The following is a 13,004-nucleotide window of genomic DNA, read 5'->3' as shown; positions in this document are numbered from 1 at the left end:
TAAATACCACGCTCACACTGCCGCTAAACACCCGCTCACCCTGCCGCTAAACACCCGCTCACATTGCCGGTAAATACCCGCTCACACTGCCGGTAAATACGCCGCTCACACTGCCGGTAAATACGCCGCTCACACTGCTGGTAAACACCCCGCTCACACTGCCGGTAAACACCCGCTCACACTGCCGGTAAACACCCCGCTCACACTGCCGGTAAATACCCCGCTCACACTGCCGGTAAATACCCCGCTCACACTGCCGGTAAATACCACGCTCACACTGCCACTAAACACCCGCTCACACTGCCGCTAAACACCCGCTCACACTGCCGGTAAATACCCCGCTCACACTGCCGCTAAACACCCGCTCACACTGCCGGTAAACACCCCGCTCACACTGCCGGTAAACACCCCGCTCACACTGCCGGTAAATACCCCGCTCACACTGCCGGTAAATACCCGCTCACACTGCCGGTAAATACCCCGCTCACACTGCCGGTAAATACCCCGCTCACACTGCCGCTAAACACCCGCTCACACTGCCGCTAAACACCCGCTCACACTGCCGGTAAACACCCCGCTCACACTGCCGGTAAACACCCCGCTCACACTGCCGGTAAATACCCCACTCACACTGCCAGTAAATACCCCGCTCACACTGCCGGTTAACACCTCGCTCACACTGCCGGGAAATACCCACTCACACTGCCGGTAAATACCCCGCTCACACTGCCGGTAAACACCCCGCTCACACTGCTGGGAAATACCCACTCACACTGCCGGTAAACACCCCGCTCACACTGCCGGTAAATACCCCGCTCACACTGCCGGTAAATACCCCGCTCACACTGCCGGTAAACACCCCGCTCACACTGCCGGTAAACACCCCGCTCACACTGCCAGTAAATACCCCGCTCACACTGCCGGTAAATACCCCGCTCACACTGCCGGTAAATACCCCGCTCACACTGCCGGTAAATACCCCGCTCACACTGCCGGTAAATACCCCGCTCACACTGCCGGTAAATACCTCGCTCACACTGCTGGTAAATACCCCGCTCACACTGCCGGTAAACACCCCGCTCACACTGCCGGGAAATACCCACTCACACTGCCGGTAAATACCCCGCTCACACTGCCGGTAAACACCCCGCTCACACAGCCGGGAAATACCCACTCACACTGCCGGTAAACACCCCGCTCACACTGCCGGTAAATACCCCGCTCACACTGCCAGTAAATACCCCGCTCACACTGCCGGTAAACACCCCGCTCACACTGCCGGTAAACACCCCGCTCACACTGCCGGTAAACACCCCGCTCACACTGCCGGTAAACACCCCGCTCACACTGCCGGTAAATACCCCGCTCACACTGCCGGTAAATACCCCGCTCACACTGCCGGTAAATACCTCGCTCACACTGCCGGTAAATACCCCGCTCACACTGCTGGTAAACACCCCGCTCACACTGCCGGTAAATACCCGCTCACATTGCCGGTAAATACCCCGTTCACACTGCCGGTAAACACCCCGCTCACACTGCCGGTAAATACCCCGCTCACACTGCCGGTAAATACCCCGCTCACACTGCCGGTAAACACACCGCTCACACTGCCGGTAAACACCCCGCTCACACTGCCGGTAAACACCCTGCTCACACGGCCGGTAAATACCCCGCTCACACTGCCGGTAAACACCCCGCTCACACTGCCGGTAAACACCCCGCTCACACTGCCGGTAAACACTCCGCTCACACTGCCGGTAAATACCCCGCTCACACTGCCGGTAAATACCCGCTCACACTGCCGGTAAATACCCCGCTCACACTGCCCCCAATGTCCTGCTCACACTGCCGGTATACACCCGCTCACACTGCCGGTAAATACCCGCTCACACTGCCGGTAAATACCCGCTCACACTGCCGGTAAATACCCGCTCACACAGCCGGTAAATACCCCGCTCACACTGCCGGTAAATACCCACTCACACTGCCGGTAAACAGCCCGCTCACACTGCCGGTAAATACCCCGCTCACACTGCCGGTAAATACCCCGCTCACACTGCCGGTAAATACCCGCTCACACTGCCGGTAAATACCCGCTCACACTGCCCCCAATATCCTGCTCACACTGCCGGTAAATACCCGCTCACACTGCCGGTAAATACCCCGCTCACACTGCCCCCAATATCCTGCTCACACTGCCGGTAAATACCCGCTCACACTGCCGGTAAATACCCCGCTCACACTGCCCCCAATATCCTGCTCACACTGCCGGTAAATACCCGCTCACACTGCCGGTAAATACCCCGCTCACACTGCCCCCAATATCCTGCTCACACTGCCGGTAAATACCCGCTCACACTGCCGGTAAATACCCCGCTCACACTGCCCCCAATATCCTGCTCACACTGCCGGTAAATATCCGCTCACACTGCCGGTAAATACCCGCTCACACTGCCGGTAAATACCCGCTCACACTGCCGGTAATACCCCGCTCACACTGCCGGTAAATACCCACTCACACTGCCGGTAATACCCCGCTCACACTGCCGGTAAATACCCCGCTCACACTGCCGGTAAATACCCCGCTCACACTGCCGGTAAACACCCCGCTCACACTGCCGGTAAATACCCTCTCACACTGCCGGTAAATACCCCGCTCACACTGCCGGTAAACACCCGCTCACACTGCCGGTAAATACCCCGCTCACACTGCCGGTAAACACCTCGCTCACACTGCCGGTAAACACCCCGCTCACACTGCCGGTAAATACCCCGCTCACACTGCCGGTAAATACCCCGCGCACACTGCCGGTAAATACCCGCTCACACTGCCGGTAAATATCCGGCTCACACTGCCGGTAAATACCCCGCTCACACTGCCGGTAAACACCCCGCTCACACTGCCGGTAAACACCCGCTCACACTGCCGGTAAATACCCCGCTCACACTGCCGGTAAATACCCGCTCACACTGCCGGTAAATATCCGGCTCACACTGCCGGTAAATACCCCGCTCACACTGCCGGTAAACACCCCGCTCACACTGCCGGTAAACACCCGCTCACACTGCCGGTAAATACCCCGCTCACACTGCCGGTAAATACCCGCTCACACTGCCGGTAAATACCCGCTCACACTGCCAGTAAACTCCCCGCTCACACTGCCAGTAAATAGCCCGCTCACACTGCCGCTAAACTCCCCGCTCACACTGCCGGTAAATATCCGCTCACACTGCCGGTAAATACCCGCTCACACTGCCGGTAAATACCCGCTCACACTGCCGGTAATACCCCGCTCACACTGCCGGTAAATACCCACTCACACTGCCGGTAATACCCCGCTCACACTGCCGGTAAATACCCCGCTCACACTGCCGGTAAATACCCCGCTCACACTGCCGGTAAACACCCCGCTCACACTGCCGGTAAATACCCTCTCACACTGCCGGTAAATACCCCGCTCACACTGCCGGTAAACACCCGCTCACACTGCCGGTAAATACCCCGCTCACACTGCCGGTAAACACCTCGCTCACACTGCCGGTAAACACCCCGCTCACACTGCCGGTAAATACCCCGCTCACACTGCCGGTAAATACCCCGCGCACACTGCCGGTAAATACCCGCTCACACTGCCGGTAAATATCCGGCTCACACTGCCGGTAAATATCCGGCTCACACTGCCGGTAAACACCCCGCTCACACTGCCGGTAAACACCCGCTCACACTGCCGGTAAATACCCCGCTCACACTGCCGGTAAATACCCGCTCACACTGCCGGTAAATATCCGGCTCACACTGCCGGTAAATACCCCGCTCACACTTCCGGTAAATACCCCGCTCACACTGCCGGTAAACACCTCGCTCACACTGCCGGTAAACACCCGCTGACACTGCCGGTAAACACCCCGCTCACACTGCCGGTAAATACCCGCTCACACTGCCAGTAAACTCCCCGCTCACACTGCCAGTAAATAGCCCGCTCACACTGCCGGTAAACTCCCCGCTCACACTGCCGGTAAATACCCCGCTCACACTGCCGGTAAATACCCACTCACACTGCCGGTAAACTCCCCGCTCACACTGCCGGTAAATACCCCGCTCATACTGCCGGTAAGTACCCGCTCACGCTGCCGGTATATACCCCGCTCACACTGCCGGTAAATACCCGCTCACACTGCCGGTAAATACCCCGCTCACACTGCCGGTAAATACCCGCTCACACTGCCGGTAAATACCCCGCTCACACTGCCGGTAAATACCTGCTCACCCTGCCGGTAAATACCCGCTCACTCTGCCGGTAAACACCCCGCTCACACTGCCGGTAAACACCCCGCTCACACTGCCGGTAAATACCACGCTCACACTGCCGCTAAACACCCGCTCACACTGCCGCTAAACACCCGCTCACACTGCCGGTAAATACCCGCTCACACTGCCGGTAAATACGCCGCTCACGCTGCCGGTAAATACGCCGCTCACACTGCTGGTAAACACCCCGCTCACACTGCCGGTAAACACCCGCTCACACTGCCGGTAAACACCCCGCTCACACTGCCGGTATATACCCCGCTCACACTGCCGGTAAATACCCCGCTCACACTGCCGGTAAATACCACGCTCACAGTGCCACTAAACACCCGCTCACACTGCCGCTAAACACCCGCTCACACTGCCGGTAAATACCCCGCTCACACTGCCGGTAAATACCCCGCTCACACTACCGGTAAATACCCCGCTCACACTGCCGGTAAATACCCCGCTCACACTGCCGGTAAATACCCCGCTCACACTGCCGCTAAACACGCGCTCACACTGCCGCTAAACACCCGCTCACACTGCCGGTAAACACCCCGTTCACACTGCCGGTAAACACCCCGCTCACACTGCCGGTAAGTACCCCGCTCACACTGCCGGTAAACACCCCGCTCACACTGCCGGTAAACACCCGCTCACACTGCCGCTAAATACCCCGCTCACACTGCCGGTAAACACCCGCTCACACTGCCGGTAAACACCCCGCTCACACTGCCGGTAAACACCCCGCTCACACTGCCGGTAAATACCCCGCTCACACTGCCGGTAAATACCCCGCCCACACTGCCGGTAAATACCCCGCTCACACTGCCAGTAAATACCCCACTCACACTGCCGGTTAACACCTCGCTCACACTGCCGGGAAATACCCACTCACACTACCGGTAAATACCCCGCTCACACTGCCGGTAAACAACCCGCTCACACTGCCGGGAAATACCCACTCACACTGCCGGTAAACACCCCGCTCACACTGCCGGTAAATACCCCGCTCACACTGCCAGTAAATACCCCGCTCACACTGCCGGTAAACACCCCGCTCACACTGCCGGTAAACACCCCGCTCATACTGCCGGTAAATACCCCGCTCACACTGCCGGTAAATACCCCGCTCACACTGCCGGTAAATACCCCGCTCACACTGCCGGTAAATACCCCGCTCACACTGCCGGTAAGTACCCCGCTCACACTGCCGGTAAACTCCCCGCTCACACTGCCAGTAAACACCCCGCTCACACTGCCGGTAAACACCCCGCTCACACTGCCGGTAAATACCCCGCTCACACTGCCGGTAAATACCACGCTCACACTGCTGGTAAACACCCCGCTCACACTGCCGGTAAATACCCGCTCACACTTCCGGTAAACACCCCGCTCACACTGCCGGTAAATACCCGCTCACACTGCCTGTAAACACCCCGCTCACACTGCCGGTAAATACCCCGCTCACACTGCCGGTAAATACCCCGCTCACACTGCCGGTAAATACCCGCTCACACTGCCGGTAAACACCCCGCTCACACTGCCGGTAAATACCCCGCTCACACTGCCGGTAAATACCCGCTCACACTGCCGGTAAACACCCCGCTCACACTGCCGGTAAATACCCGCTCACACTGCCGGTAAACACCACGCTCACACTGCCGGTAAACACCCCGCTCACACTGCCGGTAAATACCCCGCTCACACTGCCGGGAAATACCCACTCACACTGCCGGTAATTACCCGCTCACACTGCCGGTAAATACCCTGCTCACACTGCCGGTAAACACCCCGCTCACACTGCCAGTAAATACCCCGCTCACACTGCCAGTAAATACCCCGCTCACACTGCCGGGAAATACCCCGCTCACACTGCCGGTAATTACCCCGCTCACACTGCCGGTAAATACCCTGCTCACAGTGCCGGTAAACACCCCGCTCACACTGCTAGTAAATACCCCGCTCACACTGCCAGTAAATACCCCGCTCACACTGCCGGTAAATAGCCCGCTCACACTGCCGGTAAATACCCCGCTCACACTGCCGCTAAATACCCCGCTCACACTGCCGGTAAACACCCCGCTCACACTGCCAGTAAATACCCCGCTCACACTGCCGGTAAATACCCCGCTCACACTGCCGGTAAATACCCCGCTCACACTGCCGGTAAACACCCCGCTCACACTGCTGGTAAATACCCGCTCACACTGCCGGCAAACAACCCGCTCACACTGCCGGTAAACACCCCGCTCACACTGCCGGTAAATACCCACTCACACTGCCGGTAAATACCCGCTCACACTGCCGGTAAATACCCCGCTCACACTGCCGGTAAACACCCCGCTCACACTGCCGGTAAATACCCCGCTCACACTGCCGGTAAATACCTGCTCACACTGCCGGGAAATACCCCGCTCACACTGCCGGTAAATACCCGCTCACACTGCCGGTAAATAACCCGCTCACACTGCCGGTAAAAACCCCGCTCACACTGCCGGTAAATACCCCGCTCACACTGCCGGTAAATACCCGCTCACACTGCCGGTAAATCCCCCGCTCACACTGCTGGTGAACACCCCGCTCACACTGCCGGTAAATACCCGCTCACACTGCCGGTAAACACCCCGCTCACACTGCCGGTAAATACCCGCTCACACTGCCTGTAAACACCCCGCTCACACTGCCGGTAAATACCCCGCTCACACTGCCGGTAAATACCCCGCTCACACTGCCGGTAAATACCCGCTCACACTGCCGGTAAACACCCCGCTCACACTGCCGGCAAATACCCCGCTCACACTGCCGGTAAATACCCGCTCACACTGCCGGTAAACACCCCGCTCACACTGCCGGTAAATACCCGCTCACACTGCCGGTAAACACCACGCTCACACTGCTGGTAAACACCCCGCTCACACTGCCGGTAAATACCCCGCTCACACTGCCGGGAAATACCCACTCACACTGCCGGTAATTACCCCGCTCACACTGCCGGTAAATACCCTGCTCACACTGCCGGTAAACACCCCGCTCACACTGCCAGTAAATACCCCGCTCACACTGCCAGTAAATACCCCGCTCACACTGCCGGGAAATACCCCGCTCACACTGCCGGTAATTACCCCGCTCACACTGCCGGTAAATACCCCGCTCACACTGCCGGTAAACACCCCGCTCACACTGCTAGTAAATACCCCGCTCACACTGCCAGTAAATACCCCGCTCACACTGCCGGTAAATAGCCCGCTCACACTGCCGGTAAATACCCCGCTCACACTGCCGGTAAATACCCCGCTCACACTGCCGGTAAACACCCCGCTCACACTGCCAGTAAATACCCCGCTCACACTGCCGGTAAATACCCCGCTCACACTGCTGGTAAATATCCCGCTCACACTGCCGGTAAACACCCCGCTCACACTGCCGGTAAACACCCCGCTCACACTGCCGGTAAATACCCCGCTCACACTGCCGGTAAATACCCCGCTCACACTGCCGGTAAATACCCGCTCACTGCCGGTAAACACCCCGCTCACACTGCCGGTAAATACCCGCTCACACTGCCGGTAAACACCACGCTCACACTGCCGGTAAACACCCCGCTCACACTGCCGGTAAATACCCCGCTCACACTGCCGGGAAATACCCACTCACACTGCCGGTAATTACCCGCTCACACTGCCGGTAAATACCCTGCTCACACTGCCGGTAAACACCCCGCTCACACTGCCAGTAAATACCCCGCTCACACTGCCAGTAAATACCCCGCTCACACTGCCGGGAAATACCCCGCTCACACTGCCGGTAATTACCCCGCTCACACTGCCGGTAAATACCCCGCTCACAGTGCCGGTAAACACCCCGCTCACACTGCTAGTAAATACCCCGCTCACACTGCCAGTAAATACCCCGCTCACACTGCCGGTAAATAGCCCGCTCACACTGCCGGTAAATACCCCGCTCACACTGCCGCTAAATACCCCGCTCACACTGCCGGTAAACACCCCGCTCACACTGCCAGTAAATACCCCGCTCACACTGCCGGTAAATACCCCGCTCACACTGCCGGTAAATACCCCGCTCACACTGCCGGTAAACACCCCGCTCACACTGCTGGTAAATACCCGCTCACACTGCCGGCAAACAACCCGCTCACACTGCCGGTAAACACCCCGCTCACACTGCCGGTAAATACCCACTCACACTGCCGGTAAATACCCGCTCACACTGCCGGTAAATACCCCGCTCACACTGCCGGTAAACACCCCGCTCACACTGCCGGTAAATACCCCGCTCACACTGCCGGTAAATACCTGCTCACACTGCCGGGAAATACCCCGCTCACACTGCCGGTAAATACCCGCTCACACTGCCGGTAAATAACCCGCTCACACTGCCGGTAAAAACCCCGCTCACACTGCCGGTAAATACCCCGCTCACACTGCCGGTAAATACCCGCTCACACTGCCGGTAAATCCCCCGCTCACACTGCTGGTAAACACCCCGCTCACACTGCCGGTAAATACCCGCTCACACTGCCGGTAAACACCCCGCTCACACTGCCGGTAAATACCCGCTCACACTGCCTGTAAACACCCCGCTCACACTGCCGGTAAATACCCCGCTCACACTGCCGGTAAATACCCCGCTCACACTGCCGGTAAATACCCGCTCACATTGCCGGTAAACACCCCGCTCACACTGCCGGTAAATACCCCGCTCACACTGCCGGTAAATACCCGCTCACACTGCCGGTAAACACCCCGCTCACACTGCCGGTAAATACCCGCTCACACTGCCGGTAAACACCACGCTCACACTGCCGGTAAACACCCCGCTCACACTGCCGGTAAATACCCCGCTCACACTGCCGGGAAATACCCACTCACACTGCCGGTAATTACCCCGCTCACACTGCCGGTAAACACCCTGCTCACACTGCCGGTAAACACCCCGCTCACACTGCCAGTAAATACCCCGCTCACACTGCCGGTAAACACCCCGCTCACACTGCCGGTAAACACCCCGCTCACACTGCCAGTAAATACCCCGCTCACACTGCCGGGAAATACCCCGCTCACACTGCCAGTAAATACCCCACTCACACTGCCGGTAAACACCCCGCTCACACTGCCAGTAAATACCCCGCTCACACTGCCGGGAAATACCCCGCTCACACTGCCGGTAATTACCCCGCTCACACTGCCGGTAAATACCCCGCTCACACTGCCGGTAAACACCCCGCTCACACTGCTAGTAAATACCCCGCTCACACTGCCAGTAAATACCCCGCTCACACTGCCGGTAAATAGCCCGCTCACACTGCCGGTAAATACCCCGCTCACACTGCCGGTAAATACCCCGCTCACACTGCCGGTAAACACCCCGCTCACACTGCCAGTAAATACCCCGCTCACACTGCCGGTAAATACCCCGCTCACACTGCTGGTAAATATCCCGCTCACACTGCCGGTAAACACCCCGCTCACACTGCCGGTAAACACCCCGCTCACACTGCCGGTAAATACCCCGCTCACACTGCCGGTAAATACCCCGCTCACACAGCCGGTAAACACCCCGCTCACACTGCTGGTAAATACCCGCTCACACTGCCGGTAAACAACCCGCTCACACTGCCGGTAAACACCCCGCTCACACTGCCGGTAAATACCCACTCACACTGCCGGTAAATACCCGCTCACACTGCCGGTAAATACCCCGCTCACACTGCCGGTAAACACCCCGCTCACACTGCCGGTAAATACCCCGCTCACACTGCCAGTAAATACCTGCTCACACTGCCGGGAGATACCCCGCTCACACTGCCGGTAAATACCCGCTCACACTGCCGGTAAATACCCCGCTCACACTGCCGGTAAAAATCCCGCTCACACTGCCGGTAAATACCCCGCTCACACTGCCGGTAAATACCCGCTCACACTGCCGGTAAACACCCCGCTCACACTGCCGGTAAACACCCCGCTCACACTGCCGGTAAACACCCCGCTCACACTGCCGGTAAATACCCCGCTCACACTGCCGGTAAATACCCCGCTCACACTGCCGGTAAATACCCCGCTCACACTGCCGGTAAACACCTGCTCACACTGCCGGTAAATACCCCGCTCACACTGCCGGTAAATACCCCGCTCACACTGCCGGTAAATACCCCGCTCACACTGCCGGTAAATACCCCGCTCACACTGCCGGTAAATACCCGCTCACACTGCCGGTTAACACCCCGCTCACACTGCCGGTAAATACCCGCTCACACTGCCGGTAAACACCCCGCTCACACATGCCGGTAAATACCCCGCTCACACTGCCGGTAAATACCCGCTCACACTGCCGGTAAATACCCCGCTCACACTGCCGGTAAATACCCCTCTCACACTGCCGGTAAACACCCCGCTCACACTGCCGGTAAATACCCCGCTCACACTGCCGGTAAATACCCGCTCACACTGCCGGTAAACACCCCGCTCACACTGCCGGTAAATACCCCGCTCACACTGCCGGTAAATACCCGCTCACACTGCCGGTAAATACCCCGCTCACTCTGCCGGTAAATACCCCGCTCACACTGCCGGCAAATACCCCGCTCACACTGCCGGTAAACACCCCGCTCACACTGCCGGTAAATACCCCGCTCACACTGCCGGTAAATACCCCGCTCACACTGCCGGTAAATACCCGCTCACAGTGCCGGTAAATATCCCGCTCACTCTGCCGGTAAATACCCCGCTCACACTGCCGGTAAACACCCCGCTCACACTGCCGGTAAATACCCCGCTCACACTGCCGGTAAATACCCCGCTCACTCTACCGGTAAATACCCCGCTCACACTGCCGGTAAACACCCCGCTCACTCTGCCGGTAAATACCCCGCTCACACTGCCGGTAAACACCCCGCTCACACTGCCGGTAAATACCCGCTCACACTGCCGGTAAACACCCCGCTCACACTGCCGGTAAATACCCGCTCACACTGCCGGTAAATACCCACTCACACTGCCAGTAAATACCCCGCTCACACTGCCGGTAAACACCCCGCTCACACTGCCGGTAAATACCCGCTCACACTGCCGGTAAACACCCGCTCACACTGCCGGTAAACACCCCGCTCACACTGCCGGTAAATACCCCGCTCACACTGCCGGTAAACACCCCGCTCACACTGCCGGTAAATACCCCGCTCACACTGCCGGTAAACACCCCGCTCACACTGCCGGTAAATACCCGCTCACACTGCCGGTGAATACCCCGCTCACATGCCGGTAAACACCCCGCTCACACTGTCGGTAAACACCCCGCTCACACTGCCGGTAAATACCCCGCTCACACTGCCGGTAAATACCCCGCTCACATGCCGGTAAACACCCCGCTCACACTGCCGGTAAACACCCCGCTCACACTGCCGGTAAATACCCCGCTCACATGCCGGTAAACACCCCGCTACCTGGGAGATTTCAGTTTGAATGATTGCTCGGAAATCCTTTCCCTTCCCGAGAGATTCCATTTCCTCCAGGAACATTTGTCTCTCCTCAATCTCAGTACACACTGGAATAGGAAGAGGAAAAGAGTTTAGTTACAGACACTAACATCCTCCCCCCTGCACCCTCCCTCACTGACAGCCCCCTTCCTCATCCCCTTACTAACTGCCCCTCCCTCATCCCCTCACTGACAGCACCCTCCCTCATTATCACCCTCATCCCCTCACTGACTGCTCCCGCCCTGATTAACAGCCTCACTGACAGCCACCTCCCTCATTAATACCCTCACTGACTTGCCCCTCCCTCATTTAACTTAAGCAAGGAATGAGGAGGGCTAAAAGAAGTCACGAAATGTCATTGGCCAGCAGGATTAAGGAAAATCCCAAGGCTTTTTATGCATATATAAAGAGCAAGAGGGTAGCCAGGGAGAGGGTTGGCCACTCAGGGACAGGGGAGAGAATCTATGCATGGAGCCAGAGGAAATGGGTGAGGTATTAAATGAGTACTTTGCGTCAGTATTCACCAAAGAGAAGGACTTGGTGGATGATGAATCTGGGAAAGGGTGTGTAGATAGTTTGGGTCATGTTGAGATCAAAAAGGAGGAGGTATTGGGGTTCTTGAGAAACATTAAGGTAGACAAGTCCCCAGGGCCTGATGGGATATAACCCAGAATATTGAGAGAGGCAAGGGAGGAAATTGCTGGGGCCTTGAGAGAAATCTTTGTGTCCTCACTGGCTACAGGGGAGGTCCCAGAAGATTAACATAGAACATAGAACATAACAGCGCAGTACAGGCCCTTCGGATTGGAGAATAGCCAATGTTGTTCCTTTGTTTAAGAAGGGTATCAAGGATAATCCAGTAATTACAGGCTGGTGAGCCTTATGTCAGTGGTAGGGAAATTATTGCAGAAGATTCTTTGAGACAGGATTTACTCCCAGTTGGAAATAAGTAGACTTATTAGCGAGAGGCAACATGGTTTTGTGGCGGGGTCTCATTAACTTGATCGAGTTTTTTGAGGAAGTGACGAAGATGATTGATGAGGGTAGGGCATTGGATGATTACATGGACTTCAGTAAGGCCTTTGACAAGGTCCCTCATGGCAGACTGGTGCAGAAGGTGAAGTCACACGGGATCAGAGGTGAGCTGGCAAGGTGGATACAGAACTGGCTCTGTCATAGAAGACAGAGGGTAGCAGTTGAAGGGTATGTTTC

At 57.3% G+C, this 13,004-nt stretch overlaps 1 protein-coding gene across 1 annotated transcript in view; it reads right to left on the bottom strand.

The window, feature by feature from the left end:
* Positions 1 to 13,004, bottom strand: part of c21h22orf23 (chromosome 21 C22orf23 homolog) — a 96,905-nt gene that overhangs the window by 64,953 nt on the left and 18,948 nt on the right. The window contains exon 5 of the mRNA XM_078237146.1: positions 11,760 to 11,860. Within this exon, the coding sequence (XP_078093272.1) occupies positions 11,760 to 11,860 (101 nt within the window). The remainder of the gene's footprint in view (positions 1 to 11,759; positions 11,861 to 13,004) is intronic.

This window comes from Mustelus asterias, chromosome 21 (genome assembly GCF_964213995.1).
Source record: "Mustelus asterias chromosome 21, sMusAst1.hap1.1, whole genome shotgun sequence".
NCBI lineage: Eukaryota > Metazoa > Chordata > Chondrichthyes > Carcharhiniformes > Triakidae > Mustelus > Mustelus asterias.
This window is presented reverse-complemented; position numbering and strand designations above follow the sequence as displayed.